The 24,007-nt window shown below is 40.1% G+C and overlaps 1 protein-coding gene across 1 annotated transcript in view; it reads right to left on the bottom strand.

Moving 5' to 3' along the window:
- Positions 1–15,679: 15,679 nt before the first annotated feature.
- Positions 15,680–24,007, bottom strand: part of nox5 (NADPH oxidase, EF-hand calcium binding domain 5) — a 32,591-nt gene continuing 24,263 nt past the window's right edge. Inside the window, exons 14-17 of the mRNA XM_038282180.1 lie at positions 22,033–22,117; positions 21,853–21,952; positions 21,391–21,557; positions 15,680–16,076 (exon numbers count right to left, since the gene is read on the bottom strand). Coding sequence (XP_038138108.1) covers positions 15,945–16,076; positions 21,391–21,557; positions 21,853–21,952; positions 22,033–22,117 — 484 coding nt within the window. The 3' untranslated portion in view covers positions 15,680–15,944. The remainder of the gene's footprint in view (positions 16,077–21,390; positions 21,558–21,852; positions 21,953–22,032; positions 22,118–24,007) is intronic.

The raw sequence follows: 24,007 nt of genomic DNA, 5'->3' as shown, positions 1-24,007 counted from the left end.
GGCAGCGCGATAAAGCATAGGGAGCGAGGACGGCTCCGGACTTTCGACTGGAATCAAGGAGCAGCTGGATCCTGCATCCTGAGGCTGAACTCAAGGATGATCTTAGATCAACACGAAGAAAAGCAGCAAACATTAAAGCTTCACCCATCTATGCTAATTATTGCATTTGAATGATTCACTACTGGTGGAAAAATAAACAGAAGAAACAAATAAGGAGCAGCTTCCACTTAATAATTGGTTTAAATCCAACATGGAGCACTAATAATCTGGTTCAGAACTGATCATCTACAACCATCGCTTTAAGAAGAATAATATAAAACCCACAGTCCATGTTATCATCAATAACAGGGGTGTCTCTGTGAGGCATTATTGTGGCCCTCGGAATGATACCATGTGGCCCCTTCTGGTTCAATTTGCATGTTTTCTAAGCTGAAATAAGCCTTAGTTTTGAAACTCAATGCTTATTCTGACACTTTGAATTAAAAAAGCTTCCTGGATAGGAAGCAAAACATCATCAAACTTGGAAACCAAGTCCAGTCGACTGACATTTTTTTTCACTTTTCTGGAACAACTATGACCTGGATGACTGAGAATCTTCACCAGCACATGTGACCCCTGGTTCACGGTCTGACAGCAGAACAAATTTGGTTCCTTCTAAAACAGAAACTGTGAACGATTCATCCTTTATCATCTTTCGTTAGAGCAAATAAGGAACCTGGAAGGAGAGGGTGACCCTGAAGGGAACCCAGATCACACCAATGATCCTCTGGCCCTTTTCTTTTACAAACTTTAATTGGGGTTTGGTAATCCATTAAATCGATTGGATCTGAATTCACCTGTTCTGATCTCCAACTGGATTCCTGGTATCAAAAACATGCTTAGCTGTAACCTAAATCATCTCACCGTGTAAGTCTGCAGCATCTTAATAATAATTTTATATCAACATAAAAACAATAAAGTAACAGTTGGTTATGGAGGCTGTAACAACAGAGGACACTGCATTTCTATAGAATTGATCTTTGGCTTAACCCTTTATAGGGTCCCACAGTGAAGTCTAGAAGCACAAGATCTATATCCAACCATTCAGCAAAGATGCTGCTACATGGCTCAACATCTTATTTTGGCATTTGAACAATTAAATGAGCCATTGAATGATACATTAACTACTGTAAATTAAGTTGAAAAAAAGTGAACAAGTCAAAAAAAAGTTAAAAAAATTAAAAAGTTAAGTTAAAAGGTTAATAAGCCTAGTTAACTATTATATTTAGGTCCATAAATTAAAAAATGTAAGTGCCGGTATCAGCATTAATGCCTCTAAGGTTATGTCGGACCAAAAAGAACATGTGTCTGTCACTCTCAGAGGGTTTTTCATGAATTTCTTATAAAAGCACTTTTGTTATTTGTCCTAATATATTCAGGAAAGTTGGTGTTTCTTGTTATTACATTGATATTCATTTTGCCATCAAATTATCCATATTTTTTGGAATGTTAGGGTAATAGGGTCTTGTCCTGGATTCCAATAACACTATTGGCTTAAAATTTTGATTGTCAAAGTATTTAACTGAGTGGCCTATAAAGGGTTAATTAATCGATCTTTGTTAATTAAAATAATTGATTCAGATTTGAAAAATCACACTAGTTAGTTTATTATTTAAAGTTTTTTTTTTTTTTTTTTTTTATAAATTAAAATAGAAAAAAAAATGTTCTGACCTAATATTTGTAATTAGTGATTTCAAATATTGGAATTGTGTCTGATAACTTATAGTTCGACTGGCTGATCTAACCTAACAGACACTGTATTTTGCTCTTCCTGTTCTGAAAAAGTTGCTGCTAACCTCAGTTTAGCCTCCGTTTCTCTCCAAAACATCCACTGCAGCAACATTTTACCTTCAGCATCTCTCCTGGTGCAGACATGACTCAGCTGGGTGTCTCTGACCCCACGACACCATAGGAATAACCCTCACTTACTTGTCAGCTTGTCATAAAGCAGCTGCTTTTATATCAGTGGTGTGAAAAAAACAAAACTGACCTAAATGTTAACATTTGAGGGAAAAAAGGGCATATTTTCCCATGTGATTGAAACAAGCAAATCTGAATCTAATCTAATAGAAAAGAAGGTGGATTTTATTTTCCAAAATCAGAAACAGCAAATATGCTTAAAGGTTTTTAAAGTATTTATATTCAACAATAAAATAACTGCAGCCCTGCAGGAAAATAATGAAAAGCTACCGAGATCCCATCGAACGTGAACTTCAGGACTATTAGCTGCTCATGGTTTAAAAAAACCCCACTGGAGCTCAGAAGTTTGCATACATTTCCCTACATCCTTCATAATCCTCTGAGAAATCCAGATTTGTTAAACAGATTCTATTATCTTTGAAGGTTTGATCCGAGCACCAGGTGCTGCCGCCAGATTAAGGTGTAAAAAGATGGGATTATGCATCAAAGATCAGCTGACTGTGATTAAGACCTGACCTCCCCCTGACCTCAGCCACGCCTTCTGCCTCAGAGCAAGGCGTGGATCTGAACAACGCTGGAAAATGTAAGCTTTGACCATCGATCTGTCAGGGGAGCAAATAAAGTGGGAGGAAATAAAGTTGGACAGAAGGGCAGGGCGGTAAAAGGATGAGGAGGATGATGATGATGATGAAGGCGATTCGGGCAGCATGTGATGACAGTCACAGTGCTGCACTAACCGTCTCATCTTCTACACACTTGTTTGACTGTCATTAAAAATAAAAAAATAATAGTAAACAAAGAAAACACATCTACGTTTTCACAGCCTTTGCCGATCCTCCAACCTCAGGCCTGTTTGGATCCGATGGCTCCAGCTGAGGCTCCGCCCACTATTTGGACCAGACCATCTGTAGAACAGCTGAAGCTCCATCAGAGTGGATGGAGAACATCTCTGTAGCCATTTTCAGATTACTGATGAGGTTTAAGTCAGGACCCTGGCATTGATTAACATCCCACAGGGTTGAAAGTTCTTTCTGGATGGCATCAGGAAAGTGACCTTCCAGGACCGGAGTTAGACATGGTTCTCGAAAGAGCTCTGACAGAGTGACCTCAGGTTCTGTGTCCCGTCTTCTCTCGAACCAGGAAGCATCTTCTCTTCTGCATCCACATCTTTCTTTTTGCCTCCATGCTTATTTGACTTGCTTGTTTTTAATCAGTTGTTTTCTTATTTTCAGCTTAGGAATCAAGGACAATTTCTCCCCTAAATGGCCAAACTATCAGACTGACCCAGCGATGCTGACATGCAGCAGAGGTCTCTTCAGGCTCTCTTCAAGCCCCGCCCCTTCCTAGCGGTAAACAATCTTTGGTAACAGGGAAATCCAAGATGGCGGCATAGGTGTTTTCACATCTGTCTGCGTTACCTGTTTCTGTGTTTTTAATGGATTAATTGGGCTATATTTCTTAGATTTTTTTGGATCACGTTTTCCTCAGAGCACTTCTTTAAGTGGCATCACAAAAATCGTAACACTATGGCGATGAGTAGCCATAAACAACTACGCAAACCCAGGCCTAGGCCTACTCAGTCACGTAGGTCTGGCTGCACCTTCAGACTCCCAGTTTATCTATCATTTGTGTTTGTGCTGTACTCACCGTTCATGGGCGTCGTGGGAGCTGCAAATGATGATGGATTTTATAATTCCTCTTGGCGGATTGTACTATCGAATGCTGGAACTGGGTTGTGTACTGACACGAGCGGATTTGCACCCCTAACTGGATGTGTTGCTGAGCCCCTTTGCCCAACCGAACCTGTCAGCTGGCCCGAAATTGGACATTCTCGGTTCATCTGTAGCAGGCGCGGCAGGGGAGCCGCCAGCAGCGCAACAAGATCAGCGCTTTGGATCACCATTCTTCTGTGTTTGTCAGGTAACATACATCCAAACCCAGGACCACTAGTGACTGAACTGTCGAGTCCCGATGTTTTGAAAAACAGCAGTGGCTTGCGTTTCATCCATGTCAATGTGCGCAGCCTTATAAATAAAATCGACGCTATTCGCATATGGGTTAAAATGACGGACAGTGATATACTCGTATTATCTGAGACCTGGCTCAAGCCTGCGATTGCGAACAATGTGGTTTACATCGAAGGGTACAATATCTATAGGACGGACCGTGGGAAAAAAGGAGGAGGGGTGGCCATATATGTAAAGGCCTCCTTGGACTGCTGCGTCGTCGAGGCAATTAGTAAACCAAAGTTTTTCGAACTCTGTGCCATTAAACTCAATCTCCCCAATGGCGCTTCCTTGACAGTAGTAGGTTGCTACAGGCCACCATCGGCAGTGGCTGGAGCATCTGCGCTGCTGTCTGACTTCCTGGGAAAGCTGTCAAGCGAGTACATCGTCTTGGGGGATTTAAACTGGGACTATCTCTCGTCGTCCTCTGCATTAAGAGACTTGTGTGATGCACTGCAGTTGACTCAGCTGATCAAGTCCCCTACACGCCTTAATATTAAATGTATGGACAAATCTACGCTGCTTGACGTTATCCTGACCAATGCTCCACACAAATTTTTTGCGGCTGGTGTTTTTTGTAATGACGTCAGTGATCACTGCATGGTTGCGTGCGTCAGGGACTGTAAAATGGTTAAGACCAAGTTACGGTTTGTTTTTAAACGACATCTTAAGCGTTTTAATGAGCAGGCATTTCTTCGTGATATTTTCCACAGTGACTTAAATGCAGTTTGTTTTATGGATGATGTTGAAATGGCCTGGGATTATTTTAAGAAAACTTTTTTAGCCATCATTGATAAACACGCCCCTTTTAGAAGATTTAGAGTGAGGGGCAGGGATAACCCCTGGTTTAATGATTGTATTGCTACTGCAATAAGAGAACGTAATGAGGCATGGGTAAAAGCAAAAAAATATAATAGTGATGCAAGCTGGTTGAACTACAGGGTATTAAGAAATAAATGCACAAGACTAATAAAAAGTACAAAAAATGAGCATTACCTTAATTTAATAAAAGAAAATCTCAATGACCCTAAGAAATTTTGGAAAGCAATAAAATCATCATCAGGCGATGTGCCACCTCCCACTATCCCTGAATATATTGTAACTAGTCAGGGAGAAATTAAGGATAAACAACATATGGTAGACACTTTTAACATGCACTTCATCAATGCTGGAATTACTACTCAGTCAACTCTTCCAGCAAATGTTAGCAGAGGTAGGCCTACAATTACTGTTCCAGATCCAAATATGAGTCAAAATAGTTTTAATTTCAGCTGTATTTCTGCTTATGAAGTTCAGAAGGCTTTGCAAGGACTAGACTGTAAAAAGTCTGCTGGGCCTGACCAGATTGAACCGTATTTTCTTAGAACTGCTGCTAACTTGATTGCTGAGCCTATTGCCTCAATTTTTAATCTTAGTTTATGTATTGGTACCATACCTACATCTTGGAAGTCTGCTTTTGTCCTCCCACTTTTGAAAAGTGGAGACCCTTCCTTATTGGACAATTATCGCCCAATCTCTAGATTGTCTGTGCTGGCCAAACTGTTTGAATCTCTTATAAACGAGCAACTCAAACTTTTTTTAACTGAGAACTCAATTTTAAACCCATTGCAGTCTGGCTTTCGACAAGGTCATAGTACAGTCACAGCTGTTACCACAGTCACAAATGACATTTTGAATGCTTTAGATAATAAGAAGTCTTGTGCTGCAATATTCATTGATCTTTCTAAAGCGTTTGATACAGTGGACCATGATCTTCTTTTGAAGCGATTACAAAGAATAGGCTTTAGTGATACTGTACTACGGTGGTTTTCAAATTACCTTAATGATAGAACGCAGTGTATTGTAATTGATAACTATACCTCAACATCATTAGAAGTTACAATGGGGGTCCCGCAAGGGTCAGTTTTGGGTCCAATTTTATTTTCTCTTTATATAAATGACTTGGGTAAGGACCTGAAGACAGCAAAAGTGCATCTTTATGCAGATGACACTATTTTGTACACCACAGCTTCATCAGTGAATGCTGCATTTGCACAATTGCAGTCTGCTTTTAATCATGTACAAACATTTCTTATTGAATTAAAGTTGGTACTGAATGCTAAAAAAACTAAAACAATGACATTCACACATTCACGATCCTCACCTAACATTAGTGTTTCAACACAAGATGGCACTAAAATAGAAGGAGTATCATCTTACAAGTATTAAGGCATCTGGTTGGATGATAAGATGTCCTTTGGTGTCCATATTGAGAGCCTCTGTAAGAAACTTAGACCAAAGTTGGGTTTTTTCTTTAGAATGAGGAAGTGCTTTCCCTATCTTGCGAGGAAAAGGCTAGTTCAGAGCACATTCCTGTCAGTGCTTGACTATGGGGATACACTGTATATTCACTCCAGTTTATTCTTACTTAAAAAACTGGATGTACTGTACCACTCTGCCTTACGTTTTATCACAGGTGCATCAGCTAGGACTCACCACTGCACTCTCTATGAAACTGTACAGTGGTCTTCTCTTTACATGAGGAGAAAAATTCATGTACTGACTTTTATTGCTAAAGCCCTTATGGGTAAACTACCTTTATACATTTTTAATTTACTTTCCATTCAAGATAGTACTTACAGGACTAGGTCATCAGAAAAAATACTTTTACATACTCCATTTACAAGAACTGAACTAGGAAAAACAGCATTTTCATCATTTGCACCTAAAGTATGGAATGAACTTCAAGCCACTTTAAATCTTGAAGTACTTCCATCCATAAATTCTTTTAAAGACCTGTTAAAATCATCATTAACTGACAGATGCAACTGTTTTTGATTGGATGCCTAATTTGCTGTTTGCTTTTTGGTTGTATGTGTATGCCCAATCTTGTTGTGTTGTTTTTAATTTTGCCTAGATGATATGTAGCTGTGGTTGTCTTGTCTCCTGTGGTTTTATGTTAATGTAACTTTTTAAGCCGCCTTCTTGGCCAGGACTCCCTGGAAGAAGAGTTACTTTAACTCAATGGGACTTTCCTGGTTAAATAAAGGTTAAATAAATAAAAAAAATAAAAAGAGGTGCTGCAGGGAACCCAAATCACTGATTACACTCACATCAGCAGTACAGATCAACAAAGTCTTTCTCCTGGAGGGAAGTTTGTTCTGATGCCAGAGCGGTCAGCACACTGAACTCCTGTTTCACAGATCAAACAGGAAATAGTCCTGGTGAATTTCAAAATAAAATCACCCAATCCAATGAAAACAAGAAGGCAAAACAGACAGAGAGGCGGCAAGATGACAGAAACTCGTTATCAGTGCAAACAATTCTCAACAAGGATTTTGCATGACATGATCATGAATCTACATGAGCAATGTTTCTACAGCAGAACAAGGCTGCAACGCTGCATGGATAGCCTGGTTCCACTGAGCTGTGGAGCAGCACACCTGCACAATCTTTCTGAGATTATAAATTAGAGAGACAAAAATAAAAAACACTGCCCATTGGCGAAAACAAGAAGGCGAAACAGACAGAGAGGCGCCACAGAACAGCCTTCTGACCTAAGGTCCTCAGACAGGCAGGTTTCTGGCATACATGGAGGGAAATGTGTTCGTAAAGAGTTTCTGGTTCCGATATGCTCATCAGTCCTAATATCAGACTAACAATCTCCAGGAGAGGAGAGCTACAGGTCAGTAAGGTAACAGTGACGAAGGAAGGAAGGAAGCGTGTGATGGCTTAGACCAGACCCAGACAGCTCTTTTTTCTTCCAGGGTCATTTTTTCCCACAGTGCTTTATTTTCATTACACTTTAACAAGTACAGCGCAACGAAATGAACTCCCTGCTTTTAACCCATCCCCTTGGGGAGCAGTGGGCTGCCATTTTGCGGTACCCGGAAAGCAGTTTGGGGTCAAGGGTTTTTGTTCAGGGAGCCAGAGTGGCAGTCTGTGGGAGTGAGGCTTGAACTCAGAGCCTCTGGATTCCAAGTGCAATGCCCGAACCACTAGGCCGCCACTCCAACGATCTAACGATACAAGCTGGTTTTGCTCACTGGGATCTTCTAAGCAGCAGAAACGTTTCTACATCCTTCCTCAGATTTGTTCGTGGCAGGTATTCCAGGTTCAGAGATCCACAGACGGTTCCTCTGACTAGCTGCTTGATGTTTGCTCTGTGCTGTGGAACCTCGTAAACCGAGGTCGAATCGATTCATTTTATTAGAATCAATACATACCCCTTTTACAAATGACACATCTAAAAATTATTTCAACCAAATCTTCTCAAAGTAAAAAAAAAAAAAAAAAAAAAGCTGTGAGATGTGTTTATGAAACAGGTTAGCAGGCCCTGCTAGTGTTATTACACAGTTTATCAGTTTCTAGAATACAACATACAACTTTAGCATTTTACAGGTTTACTGTCAAAATTATTTACAAGGACGTAACACAGCCCAATTTCAGTAAAGATTGTTACCAAACTGATAAGCTTAACAAAGATCAGCCTTTTTGGCCCCAGATTAGGTCCCCTGAAGTGATCTAAGCTCACCTCACATTTCCTATACATGATACACCTGCATTACAAACAGCTCTTTGTATTTTAATACCATCCATGCTAATTAGCATGACACTAATAACACAATGGCTACCACAAAATTAATATCTGGATTATCATAATCCCTAACTATAATGTTTGGCCTTTTGTACAACCTTTCTTCTTCCCACATCTGATTCCGATCCTGAAGACCAACTTCAGAAAGTTAAAGGTGGGCAGAAGGGACATAAAGTAAAGGATTAGTGAGGATAATCAAGTGATGTCACGAAGCAACATCAGCCTCATCTTCCTTCCCTGTTGCCATAGTGATGGGATGGATCACAATCTGCCACTAAAATGGTAAGTGGTCTGTACTTACATGGCGTATTTTTTAGTCAGGGGTCCTCTCTCCAAAGTGCTTCAAACTACATCCAGTTATTTAACCCAGAATGGCCCCTACAACAGGAACCAAAGAGGACCCTCCATGGAGAGAACACTGCATGCAGAAGCAGAAGCAGCTGAGATGGATCAGCTGCTTCTGCTCTAAAACTGAATCCTGGTTGGTCTAATGCAGACAGCATGCAATCAGCAGAACAACAACTAAATTTTGTTTGGACTCCAGAATACCCAGCAATGTCTGCATCACAGCTGCAATGATCTGGACCACAGAGATCTACAGTGGTAGATCAGCTCAGTGTGTCACCATTAGAGATCCAGAACCTCTGCAGGGAGCAGCCATCAGACAGGAGGAACGGGGGGTTCCAGACACAGGGGAACTGAACGTTTTCTAAGAACCATCAGGAGGTTGAACCGAAGAATACCTAAACAGTTGATTATCCTCTATATAATGAGCCCACTTTACTGAATCTAATATGACTGTATAATGTTTAAGGTTGTAAGACGAGAAAACTATTTTTTGTTTTTTGTTAATTCCAGCCAAATGTCTAGTTTCCCCTTTTGGTTTCAACATTTTTGTGAATTGCGACAGACAGAAAAACCCAAATAATCCCAGATTGACAGGATGCTCTGAATACATTTTGAAGACTGTTTAGTGTCAAACTAACGTCCTAAAATCTTAAAATTTCAACATCCGTGGGATTTCCAAATACCAGGTCACCAAAACACAGTGACTTAAAGCAAAGCCACAAACTGACCAGTAATCGTTAATCTGGTGATGAGAGCTCGGTACGAGATGCTAACCTTTAAATGAAGCTAAATACTAGCGTTAGCTTCTAAACGCCCATCGTAATCATTGGGGGTTAATGGTCGGAGTTTAAATGTTAAGAAAGGGAAATATTTAAAGCACATACAATCAAAAAACAAAACACATTTAAAGCCAAATAAGCGGAGCTCGGCCTACCTTCACAGCCGCTGCTAACGGGTTAGCTGCTAACAGGCTAGCTTCGTTTGGCTGCTGAACAATAAACCGTCAGGCAGAAACATCCGCAGCTGCAGGGCACTCGGTCGATCAGGTTCTGTTAAAATGAGCGACCAGAGTTCGTCCCTAACCAGGTAGAACAGATCCAGGATGAATTCTGAGGCATTGGCCCAACGGTCTGGTAGCTGCCAATCGGTACTCTGCTGCTGCGCATCCAGCTAACGGCTAGCCAGGCTAACTACGCAGGTTAGCTCGCTGAGCGCCGAGTATTCGAACTCTACCGAAATAAGACAAATGTTTTGATCTTAACCATTAACTCGTGATGTGAAGGCCCACTACTAGCTGTAACATTAGTACATTTGTTCGAAATTAATAATCCAAGCCTAAAACTAACAGGGAATCTGGTCGCTTAATTAAACTGAACAGAGAAGCTGCTCATCAGTCGACTGGCGCTCCTTATTCTGACAGGATGGAATCAATCAAACCATATTCTGATGAGATCAGATCACTGAAAAAACACACAAAGAAAAAGCTTAAATGAAGAAGTTTATATATATATATATATATATATATATATATATATATATATATATATATATATATATATATATATATATATATATATATACCATATATACCATATATACCATATATACCATATATATACCATATATATATCAAATACCTGGGTGTTCACATCACCGACACCCTGTAAAAGAAGGGCCAGAGCTGCCGCCTCCACCTCCTGAAGAGGCTGAGGTCCTTTGGAGTTAGCGGACCCTTGCTTAAAACCTTCTATGACTCTGTGCTGCAGGGGTCTTCAACCTTTCCAGGCCAAGGAACCCCAAACTGATGGAGAGATTGAGCGGGGAGCCCCTAATTATATATGTTAAATTAAAATTTGTCATATAAAACTGGTCCTATAGTCACTCTGTTACATGTGGAGTAATGTAACAAAAGTAATTTCTCCCTGGGATTATTAAAGTATTTCTGATTCTGATTCCTGGTTGATGGGACAGGTGTTGTGAATGAAACGGTGCCCAGCTTGAAAGAGCTCCTGTGTGTCGCTGAATGTGTGCATTGATGACTGAAAGACATCTTCTGCCTCCATTGATCTATTCACTACAGGCTGTTGAATTCATGTTAATGTGTACAGGTGCTGGTCATAAAATTAGAATATCATGAAAAAGTAGATTGATTTCAGTAATTCCATTTAAAAAGTGAAACTTGTATATTATATTCATACATTACATACAAACTCATATATTTCAGATGTTTATTTTGTTTAATTTTGATGATTACAAATGACAACAAATGAAAATCTCAAATTCATCATATCAGAAAATTAGAATATTGTGAAAAGGTTCAAAATTGATGGCCCCTGGTGCCACACTCTAATCAGCTAATTAACTCAAACCACCTGCAAAAGCCTTTAAATGGTCTTTCAGTCTAGTTCTATAGGCTACACAATCATGGGGAAGACTGCTGACTTGACAGTTGTCCAAAAGACGACCATCGACACCTTGCACAAGGAGGGCAAGACACAAAAGGTCATCGCTAAAGAGGCTGGCTGTTCACAGAGCTCAGTGTCCAAGCACATTAATAGAGAGGCGAAGGGAAGGAAAAGATGTGGTCGAAAAAAGTGTACAAGCAAGAGAGATAACCGCACCCTGGAGAGGATTGTGAAACAAAACCCCTTCAAAAATGTGGGGGAGATTCACAAAGAGTGGACTGCAGCTGGAGTGAGTGCTTCAAGAACCACCACACACAGACGTATGAAAGACATGGGTTTCTGCTGTCGCATTCCTTGTGTCAAGCCACTCTTGAACCACAGACAGCGTCAGAAGCGTCTTGCCTGGGCTAAAGAGAAACAGGACTGGACTGCTGGTGAGTGGTCCAAAGTCATGTTCTCTGATGAAAGTAAATTTTGCATTTCCTTTGGAAATCAAGGTCCCAGAGTCTGGAGGAAAAGAAGAGAGGCACTTCATCCACGTTGCTTGAAGTCCAGTGTAAAGTTTCCACAGTCAGTGATGGTTTGGGGTGCCATGTCATCTGCTGGTGTTGGTCCATTGTGTTTTCTGAGGTCCAGGGTCAACGCAGCCACATACCAGGAAGTTTTAGAGCACTTCATGCTTCCTGCAGCTGACCAACTTTTTGGAGATGCAGATTTCATTTTCCAACAGGACTTGGCACCTGCACACAGTGCCAAAGCTACCAGTGCCTGGTTGAAGGACCATGGTATCCCTGTTCTTAATTGGCCAGCAAACTCTCCTGACCTTAACCCCATAGAAAATCTATGGGGTATTGTGAAGAAGAAGATGCAATACACCAGACCCAACAATTCAGAAGAGCTAAAAGCCACTATTAGAGCAACCTGGGCTATCATAACACCTGAGCAGTGCCACAGACTGATCGACTCCATGCCACGCCGCATTGCTGCAGTAATACAGGCCAAAGGAGGCCCAACTAAATACTGAGTGCTGTACATGCTCATACTTTTCATGTTCATACTTTTCAGTTGGCCAACATTTCTATAAATCCTTTGTTTTTATTGGTCTTCAGTAATATTCTAATTTTCTGTTATGATGAATTTGAGATTTTCATTTGTTGTCATTTGTAATCATCAAAATTAAACAAAATAAACATCTGAAATATATGAGTTTGTATGTAATGTATGAATATAATATACAAGTTTCACTTTTTAAATGGAATTACTGAAATCAATCTACTTTTTCATGATATTCTAATTTTATGACCAGCACCTATATTTAAAGACGTTTCAAGCAACACAAAAGAGACTGAACAAACTGGTGAGAAAGGCCGCTTCTGTCCTAGGCTGCATTCTGGACTCAGTGGAGGAAGTGAGCGAGAGGAAGGTGCTGTCCAAGCTTACATCCATAATGGACAACACCCTCCACCCTCTGCACCAGACTGTAGAGGAGCTGATCAGCTCCTTTAGTCAAAGACTTTTACACCCTGTTAGTAAAAAGGAGCGCTACTGCAGGTCATTGATCCCTGCTGCAACCAGACTCTACAATGCAACACTATAACGGCAATAACTTTTGCAATGTATAATGTGCAATTTACTATTTGATACCCTGTGCAATAACCTTTTTCCCTATACTTGACACCCGATGCAATATATATATATATATATATATATATATATATATATATATATATACACTCACCGGCCACTTTATTAGGTACCCCATGCTAGTAACGGGTTGGAACCCTTTTGCCTTCAGAACTGCCTCAATTCTTCGTGGCATAGATTCAACAAGGTGCTGGAAGCATTCCTCAGGGAGTTTGGTCCATATTGACATGATGGCATCACACAGTTGCCGCAGATTTGTCGGCTGCACATCCATGATGCGAATCTCCCGTTCCACCACATCCCAAAGATGCTCTATTGGATTGAGATCTGGTGACTGTGGAGGCCATTTGAGTACAGTGAACTCATTGTCATGTTCAAGAAACCAGTCTGAGATGATTCCAGCTTTATGACATGGCGCATTATCCTGCTGAAAGTAGCCATCAGAAGTTGGGTACATTGTGGTCATAAAGGGATGGACATGGTCAGCAACAATACTCAGGTAGGCTGTGGCGTTGCAACAATGCTCAATTGGTACCAAGGGGCCCAAAGAGTGCCAAGAAAATATTCCCCACACCATGACACCACCACCAGCCTGAACCGTTGATACAAGGCAGGATGGATCCATGCTTTCATGTTGTAGACGCCAAATTCTGACCCTACCATCCGAATGTCGCAGCAGAAATCGAGACTCATCAGACCAGGCAACGTTTTTCCAATCTTCTATTGTCCAATTTCGATGAGCTTGTGCAAATTGTAGCCTCAGTTTCCTGTTCTTAGCTGAAAGGAGTGGCACCCGGTGTGGTCTTCTGCTGCTGTAGCCCATCTGCCTCAAAGTTCCACGTACTGTGCGTTCAGAGATGCTCTTCTGCCCACCTTGGTTGTAACGGGTGGTTATTTGAGTCACTGTTGCCCTTCTATCAGCTCAAACCAGTCTGGCCATTCTCCTCTGACCTCCTGCATCAACAAGGCATTTCCGCCCACAGAACTGCCGCTCACTGGATGTTTTTTCTTTTTCGGACCATTCTCTGTAAACCCTAGAGATGGTTGTGCGTGAAAATCCCAGTAGATCAGCAGTTTCTGAAATACTCAGACCAGCCCTTCTGGCACCAACAATCATGCCACGTTCAAAGTCACTGAAATCACCTTTCTTCCCCATACTGATGCTCGGTTTGAACTGCAGGAGATTGTCTTGACCATGTCTACATGCCTAAATGCACTGAGTTGCCGCCATGTGATTGGCTGCTTAGAAATTAAGTGTTAACGAGCAGTTGGACAGGTGTACCTAATAAAGTGGCCGGTGAGTGTATATATATATATATATATATATATATATATATATATATATATATATATATATATATATATATATATATATATATACTGCATTTCGTTGCCTTGTACCTGTGTAATGACAATAAAGTTGAATCTAATCTAATATATATATATAAATATAAATAAATATCCATCTGTATAAATACCCACGTAAACACCCTGTGCAATAACCCGGTATAATGATCCTACTATAAAAAAAAAACTGTCATATGTGGATGCACTGTATATACTGTATATTTCCCATGCATTGTTTTCTTCCTTTGGAACCTTCTTCTTCTCCTTTGACTATTTGAGCTGATGTAATGAGTAAATTTCTCCACTGTGAGATCAATAAAGTCAATCAATGAATCAATCAAACATGGAGGAGGCTCTGTTATGCTCTGGACTTCTTTGCTCCATCCGTTTTAAATCTCTGCAGGGTCCAATAAAATCTCTAGACTATTAAAGGATTCATTTTTTTTTTTTTTCTCTGACCGTGACTGAGTGGATGTGCTCTCTTCGTCCTCTGGCATGGGAGCTGCCTTGGAGCTCGTCTGCCTGGCTGTGTGTTTCCTGGACGGGGCCGCCTTTTCTCTGCTTCTGTCTCCTTGAACCCCAGTCGGCCTCGGCAGATGGCCGCTCACACTGAGCCTGGTTCTGCTGGAGGTTTCTTCCTGTTAAAAGGGAGTTTTTCCTCTCCACTGTCGCTACAAGCATGCTTAGTGTGGGGGATTGTATTTGAGTCAATGAGTCAATGCAATCAACTGGTTTTCCTTAGATAGAAAACTTTGTATCAATTTGACTGTATGATCTGGTTGAACTGTAAAGTGCCTTGAGATGACGTGTTGTGAATTTGGCGCTATATAAATAAACCGAATTGAATTGAATTGAAGAAACAATGAGCTGCAGTTTCAGAAAGCTTGGTCTCAGTTGCAGGTGAATGGGTGATATATATGAATATTTAGTACTCTGTGTTCTTCCTTAAGGCCGTTGATATTTCTCCAGTTTGTCATGTCCTTCCATCATGCTTCCAGGTGCTGCCCATTCAGCGTAAAGGGGATGTTTTACTGTGTTTGACTGGCCAGGAAACTGGTCCGATCTAAACTGCATGGAGGCTCTGAGGACTGGCATCAAGAGGAAGATGAAACACAATGCAGATGAGCTGAAGGAAGCCATTAAACTACTTGTTTTTATTAGCCATCAGTCACGGACCTAAATGAACCGTTTTCAGTTCGGCTTCTGAAATGGATCCCGTCTGTGGGATCTCAGGGGGAAGCTGAAAAGATGAAAAACCTGGAAAAATGCTCCTTGACAACATTTCATCCTGCCGAGCTGACCACCGCTAAACTAAGATGATGGAACAGGACTGATGAAGATGACTGGATGTTCCTCAATGACTTAATCAGACAACACAGACAAGCTTAGTGGTTCAGGGTTTTATCATTTTCTAAAATAAAAAAAGAAATTTAATTCAAACATTTGCTAATTAGAGAGACATTTGGATTACAGCCCAGTCTCCTTTACTTCCAACCAACATTGAATTCCTAACATTACTTGACTCTAAGTCTAAACTAGAGTCCTACATCATGGGAACCAGTTTGCTCCCTTTGTTTCCTGGAGGCTCCTTGAGTAGATTTTCTGTCGAGTTTGGTCTTCATGAAGATGTGAGAACAAACAGAGCTGCAGCAGACGTCTTCAGAAGTTTTCCTTGTAGAAGTTGAAGCCGAACGTTTCACACTGAGCTTTGATGACTTTAGCCAGAGCCGGAGCGCCGCAGTAAAACACGTGCACTTTACCTTTGTTTTCCTCTGACAGTTTCTGGAACACCTGGCAGACAGAAAAACAAACAAGCTGCATGGATGGAGCTGGAGGACAACTGCGGCTGGATCATAATCAGAGAGGATCGTTCCCTCCACCAATCTGTAAAGTATATTCCACAACAAACAAACCAGGAGGAAAACTGAAGCGTCAAATCCTACAGATCCGAGAGGACCTGATGGAAAGAGCTTCAAGATCCTCTGGATCCAGAGAATCTTCCTTAGAAAGGAAAAGCCAAATCAAACCATGAGGGGAGCATCATGTTTCTTACACATTCAACAACCCTCAGGATTTTATTTCAATATTTGGTGTTATTATTATTATTATCACTACTTTAATTGGTACTTGTCATCTTATTTTCACTACAGTGCTTAACATGATATATTAGTGTTAAAAGTAATACATAGGTATATAGGTATATAGTACCTGTGGCTTGCTCAACGCTTTGAGACAAATTTAGAGATACTGGGGATGAATTGAATATTTCTAGACTTCTTTCTAGCTTTAAGCTGTTATCCTCTGAATAACCTGAAAAAATAAGATATCTACTGCTGTATCTGGATATAACACCTTTGGCATGGTATCCATACTAAAGACTTGCATATATTTGATTTTTTTTTTTGTTTGTTTTTTGTGCAGATTTCTAGGTTATTTGCACATCAAAAAAATTATACCTCAGACAATTTTAAAATATTAAAGACAACTGGATCATTGTCTAGCAACTGAAGATAATGTTCTACAAAACGTGTCTTTGCTGCTAACACTGTTTGCTCTTTATTAGATTGGGGCGTACCATTGCCTAGCAGCCATTCCAGCCAATAGAATTACTCAATAGATAAGGTGTGCCTGTTTCGTTTCTTTATTCCTAGTTCTCCTGTGTTACTACTATAGCTATAACCATGTAAAAAAAAAAAACACGAAAATTTTTCTAAAAATTATGATACAAATTCATAAATACTCACTTTTTGAGAATTACATAAATGTTCTGCAAAATATCTCAACAATAAGTTAATGTAAGTTACTTCAAATAAAATGGATTTATAATAGAAACTATTAAAATTATTCGCTAAATACAAAAAAACAAACATGTTTTCTATGTCAATAAAAATTTTAAAATTTTTTCATCCACACTCCATTAAAAATGATACAGGGTATCGAATGGATACAGACTTTTCAGACTTCAGTAATTTTTAATTAAATTTAAGCATCTGTTAATATTATATATATATATATATATATATATATATATATATATATATATATATATATATTGTACATATATGTATATGTACATGTATATACTATACATTCAACCTCCACACTGGTCCCCAGGCACCACACAATGGCAGCCCACTGTCATCCAAGGTGATGGGTTAAATGGAGAGTGAATTTCCCCACTGTGGGACAATAAGGATTTATTTATTTTATTTTATTTATGTTTTTATATTTTTAATAACATAAATGATTTATCACTAAATAATTTCTATCAATATTACATAGCCTTCAAAATTTGGGAATCAATTCACAAATTATTGTAATATATCTGCATTAAAGAAACATCTCATCATATTAATAGATCATATTTTATGTCAAAAAACACAGATTGAAAGAGATATTGGCCTCTGGCAAAATATAAGGAATAGAAGAAGAAGAATTCAACTTTATTGTATTTTCACTGTCACAAGTACAAAGCAATGAAATTCACTCTGCATTTAAGCAATCCCCTTGGGTAGCAGTGGGTTGCCATGTGCGGCACCCGCGGAGCAGTGTGGGGGTTAAGGGTCTTGCTCAGGGACCCAGAGTGGCAGTCTGTGGGAGTGGTGGGGCTTCAACTCAGAACCTCTGGGATTCAAGCGCAATGCCCTAACCACTAGGCCACCACTCCGCATAAGGAGGGTATTTCCAGCTAAAAAATCCTGAATTTTAAGATTTATGATCATCTTCTGAAAACCAACCAGAAACGCTAATGTTGGCCACTGACTGCATGAGGGCTAACCAGATGCTAAACCCTCTGCTAAGGATTCCTACCTGCTGATATTACCTCAGGAAAATTCCCACAAGGTTAAGAACCAGTCATTTAACCTCCTAACATCCACCTCATTTTGGGACATTCTCACCCATTTTGCATGCCCAAATGCAAAAGCAAATAACTTAGGGTCTGTAAGCCCAAATTACATGTGTGATACATTATTTGAAAGCTAACACTTTCTAGTTTCTAAATATATACATTAATATTTGGTGGGTAAAACACAGCCCAAGCTGCATCAGTTCAAACATGACTCAAAGCTGTTTATTTTGCTCTTGAAAATAATAGGTGTTTTTTTGAACAGCAGTAATAGTCATGCTTGCTTGCTGTGGCTGCTTCGTCATGTTTACATTTTGACATTCTGCTATATTTGTGTTAACTGTGCTTTGGTGCTCACTGTGTTCATAAAATAACCCCGGTGGTTGGATTAAGGAGAATCCGAGCTTTCCAACGATGTCTAACATGTCTATATTGCTAAACATATTACCGTTGGGATTTTCATGCATTCTGAGTTATTAGTTTAAACGCTTTAAAGGAATAGTACACCCAAAACATGATTAGCCTTCATTTTCTACTCACCCCCATGCTGAACAACACTCTGGAGTACTTTTTTGATATCTCAAATGCATCTGGAGATCTGGGAGGCTTCTTGCTGTCTGCTGACATTCAAATAATGGAGGTCTATGGTGCCCGAGGCAGAAAGGTCCATAAAAGTCCACAAAAAACGTGTCAATATTCCTCCATACTGCTCGTCCAATGTATTCCAAGTGTCTGAGTGGGTAGCGTCCATAATTTACTCGAAACGAAGTCATTTAGAATGTTTTTAGAGCATAAACAGTAGTGTATAGGATTTCCTAAAAGCGCGTTCACGAGTCTACGGAAACCGCGGCAGACCAAACCAGATGAAAGTGCGCATTCAGCTCGGCAAATAACTCATGCTCTTTCTTAACACTGAAGTCCTCAGACATTTTTCTTTCGTTGTTTCTTTCTTTGCACAGGTAAACAGCACATTTCTTCTTCTACGCTTGCATTATCGGCAGAGCAGACGCTGAATGCGCACTTTCATCTGGTTTGGTCTGCTGCGGTTTCCGTAGACTCGTGAACGCGCTTTTAGGAAATCCTATACACTACTGTTTATGCTCTAAAAACATTCTATGACTTCGTTTCGAGTAAATTATGGACGCTACCCACTCAGGACACTTGGACGAGCAGTATGGAGGAGTATTGACACGTTTTTTGTGGACTTTTATGGACCTTTCTGCCTCGGGCGCCATAGACCTCCATTATTTGAATGTCAGCAGACAGCAAGAAGCCTCCCAGATCTCCAGATGCATTTGAGATATCAAAAAAGTACTCCAGAGTGTTGTTCAGCATGGGGGTGAGTAGAAAATGAAGGCTAATCATGTTTTGGGTGTACTGTTCCTTTAAAACCGGTAGCCAGCAACCAGGTGGGTTTTGAGAGGCTGAACGTTTCTGATTTCTGTTTCAGGTAAATCATTTCATAAAATAATATTTTGCCAAATAATGTTTTATTGACCTCTTGGGTTTGCATTATGATTTAGGTTTAACATATTTTAATTGCTTTAAATAAGTGAAAAAATTATTTGACCTCAGTCCAGTTCTTCAAGTTAAACCTCGTCTCTAAATTATAAAACCCCCATAGAAGAGGGATATCATGAAATGATTTTATTGTTTATAGTTTTCACCCATCATTCAAATCAACTAAACAGTTTTAGTTGAGAAACTGTTGATTTGTGAATTTTTTTTAGCTGAAATATGTTTGCCCTGGATTTGAGGTTTTTAGAATACATTCTTATATTTTGAAAGGAAGCTTTTGTTAATTTATCCCATATATGAGCAGAGTTAATGTTTAAACATGATTTTAACTAAAAGCTGTCTACTTTTAAGGGTAGGCTTAAAACTTTTCTTTTTGATAAAGCTTATTGTTAGAGTGGCTCAGGTTATCCAGTGCTATCTCTATTGTTATGCTGCTATAGGCTTAGACCGCTGGAGGACATAGGGACCCCTTTTTCATCATTCTATCTCTATTCTCCCATTCTGCAGAATTCAATCTCTAATATTATGCTCTCTCTGCTTTTTCTCATAGTGGCTTTATAGATATAGTCTGTTCCTGTTTGGCTGTGACGCCATCCTGTAAAGAACTATCAGCTGTGCTGCTGCCATCAACACCTTTGTTTATAGATGTTGGAGCTTGACCTGTTTGACCTTTTTCAGTGTAGTCCCGTTTCTCAGACTGTGACTAATTGTATGGGCTCTTCTTTATCCCCTGACATGGGAGCTGGCTCGGACCCAGGCCTGGTTGTTTGTTTCCTGGAAGGGGGCCCCCTGTGGAGCTGGTTGACAGTTGCATTTTGTATCTATGCTTCTTTTTCTATGTCTGCTTCCATCTCTTTGAACCCCAGTCGACCTCAGCAGATGGCCGCTCACACTGAGCCTGGTTTTGCCGGAGGTTTCTTCCTGTTAAAAGGAAGTTTTTTCTCTCTACTGTCGCTACAAGCATGCTTAGTGTGAGGAATTGCCTTGGAGTCAATGAGTCGATGCAATCAAACGGCTTTCCTTAGATAGAAAACTTTAAATCAATTTGACTGAATGATCTGGTTGAATTGTCCCTGTAAAGTGCATTGAGATGACATGTGTTGTGAATTGGGTCTCAAGAAATAAACTGAATTGAATTCATTTCAGTTCCTAACAAACAGCCAGATGGGCGTGTTAACAGACCAATAATCAAATTTCAATAGACAATAAAAACATAAAATCAGAACAGTCATTAACTGATTAAAAGTAGGAAAGGAGATGACCCTCATCTGCTAATCGCGACCTACAGCTGTTTAGTTTGTTTTAGTACCTGCTTTTATCATGTTTTTATCTTTACCTGCTTTGATTCTGCTTTGATTTTGTTTTCTATTTTATTGTTTAATCATGTGTATTACTTTGAATTGTCCTTTTACTGAATTGTACTATAGAAATAAAGTTCCCTTGCCTACATTTGTATTTAGAAGTTAGTTAAGGATAAAATGAGAGAGATCAGAGAGAACTAGTTCATGTGTGTTTTTTTTAGATCCTCTGTATGAAAATTATAAACTTTATGACGACTCAAACTGGACGGCTGACACTCTGAAGTCTCTAAAACCTTATGGATCCTTCTGCTCTAATTCTTGTTCCTTGATCTCATAGAATAAATAATTTGAACCCAAACTAAAAGATTTTTCATCATCATCATTATCATCTTCATCATCATCATCGGTTCTGGTGGATTAGATACAAGAAGGGCCTCACCTTCCCCCATTCGGGTCGGCCTGGCTGAGTTCTGGTCTTCAGGCCTGTGATGGAGTCTTTCTCCTCTTTCTTGGCCAGAAGGTCGAGCGCCATCTGCAGGCCGATGGCCTTCATGTCGTTCTTGCCAAGAGCTGATGTCATGTACATGTGCATCTCCAGGAAGCGCCCTGAAAGACACCAGCTGTGTTAATAAACCCAGTGACTCCTCTAAGGCTGCAGCAATGAGCACAGACTGATAGTTAAATGTTTGGATTGATCAGGTGAGTGAGGGTTAACTGCTAACTGCCTCAGTGTGTTTCTGTCCTGAGCAGCAGCCCTAATGACCTGCCATTAGAAACCATTTACAACAGATCTATTTCCCAGCCCTCAGTCTGACTGAAATCATGGGAAAATATCTGGATTTATTCTTTCTCTGGTCCTGCAGACATGCAGCAGTTTAGCTGCTCATCTATTTTCTCTCACCCTCTGGCTCGCCATCAGCCTGGTCCATCTCCAGTTTGGTGAGCAAACTAACGAACCATTCGAAGGAACGCTGGTCTCTGTTGATCCAGATGAAGTCGACCTGCGAGGCGGAAACAGACAGAAGCAGTTCTGCTCCATCAGGTCGGACAAGTTAGTGTTTCATCCCGCTGCTGGTCTTACTTTACGCAGCTCCATGTCGTTGTCTTTGATGTTTTCACACCAGGAGTAGTTGCAGTTGGGACAGTTGTGCTTCCTCATGCGGTACCTGAGTTCAAACCACGGCTTGATTAGAGACAGGTGGCTCTGATTTAACCTCCGACATGAGCAAAAATCATAACGGCTAGTCCTGGTTAGTGAACTGATCCTTAATTATTAAAATGGCCATGGTCAATTAACTGGTCCTGGTTACTTAGCCATTCCATGTCAATTGACTGGTCTTGGTTAGTTAACCAGTCCTTCTTACTTATCTAGTTAGGTCAGTTAAAAGGGTTCTGCTCAGTTAACTGGTCCTGGTTACTTAACCATTCCATGTCAATTAACTGGTCCTGGTTACTTAACCATTCCATGTCAATTGACTGGTCCTGGTTACTTAACCATTCCATGTCAATTGACTGGTCCTGGTTACTTAACCATTCCATGTCAATTGACTGGTCTTGGTTAGTTAACCAGTCCTTCTTACTTATCTAGTTAGGTCAGTTAAAAGGGTTCTGCTCAGTTAACTGGTCCTGGTTACTTAACCATTCCATGTCAATTGACTGGTCCTGGTTACTTAACCATTCCATGTCAATTGACTGGTCCTGGTTACTTAACCATTCCATGTCAATTGACTGGTCTTGGTTAGTTAACCAGTCCTTCTTACTTATCTAGTTAGGTCAGTTAAAAGGGTTCTGCTCAGTTAACTGGTCCTGGTTACTTAACCATTCCATGTCAATTAACTGGTCCTGGTTACTTAACCATTCCACGTCAATTGACTGGTCCTGGTTACTTAACCATTCCATGTCAATTGACTGGTCTTGGTTAGTTAACCAGTCCTTCTTACTTATCTAGTTAGGTCAGTTAAAAGGGTTCTGCTCAGTTAACTAGTCCTGGTTAGTTAACTGGTCATGTTTACCTAAATAGTCCAGGTCAGTTTACTGGTCCTAAACAGTTAACTGATTATGGTCAGTTAACTAGTCTTGGTGAGTTTTCTGATCCTGAATACCTAACTGTTCCTGGTCAGTTAACTGATCTTGAATAGTTAACTGGTCCTTGTTACTTAATTAGTCCATGCCAATTAACTGGTCCTGGTTGGTTTACTGGTCCTGAATAGTTAACTGGTCCTGGGTAGTTAACTGATCTTGAACAGTTAACTGACCCTGAACTGTTAAGTGGTCCTGGTCACTTAACTATTCAGGTTCAGTAAACTATTCCTGGTTAGTTTACTGGTCCTCAATAGTTAAGTGGTCCTTATCTGTTAAATAGTCCTGGTTACTTAACAAGTCCAGGTCAGTTAACTATTCCTTATTAGTTTATTAGTCCTAAATAGTAAACTGGTTCTGGTTGGTTTAGGGGTCCTGCATAGTTTAGTGGTCCTGGTCAGTAAACTGGTCCTGGATAGTTAAGTGGTCCTGATTAGTAAACTGGTCGTGGTCAGCTAATTGGTCCTGAATAGTAAATCGTATTCTGGTCAGTTTAGTAGTCCTGGTTAGTTTACTGGCCTTGAATAGTTAACTGGTTCAGGTCAGTTAACTATTCCTGGTTATTATACTGGGCCTGAACAGTTAATTGGTCCTGGTCTGTTAAATAGTCCTGGTTACTTAACTATTCCTGGTCAGTTTATTGCTCCTATTCCCTTTTTCACTCACTTCAATCTGTTATCTCATCAATGTGTGAGAATGTAGGGTGATGCATGCTCCATTGACAGGGGAGGTAATTCTCTGCATTTATCCGTCCACCAAAACTCTCAATTGTAGGGCATCCATGCATGCAATACGCAATATGAAAACATTAACAATATGTTTAAAAGTTCCCTTTTCGTTCATATTTCAATCTGTTTTCTCTTCAGTGTGCAAGGGGGGAAGTATTTCTCTGCATAACACCGGTCCGGTAAGTTAACTGGTCTTGGTTAGTTAATTATTTTTTTCTTTGAAGGAACATAATAAATTAGTAAAGCTTA

The sequence above is a fragment of the Cyprinodon tularosa genome, unplaced genomic scaffold, assembly GCF_016077235.1.
Source record: "Cyprinodon tularosa strain WSP-4 unplaced genomic scaffold, ASM1607723v1 ctg180, whole genome shotgun sequence".
Classification (NCBI taxonomy): domain Eukaryota; kingdom Metazoa; phylum Chordata; class Actinopteri; order Cyprinodontiformes; family Cyprinodontidae; genus Cyprinodon; species Cyprinodon tularosa.
The sequence above is the reverse complement of the archived record's forward strand: the minus strand, read 5'-3'. Positions and strand labels throughout refer to the sequence as shown.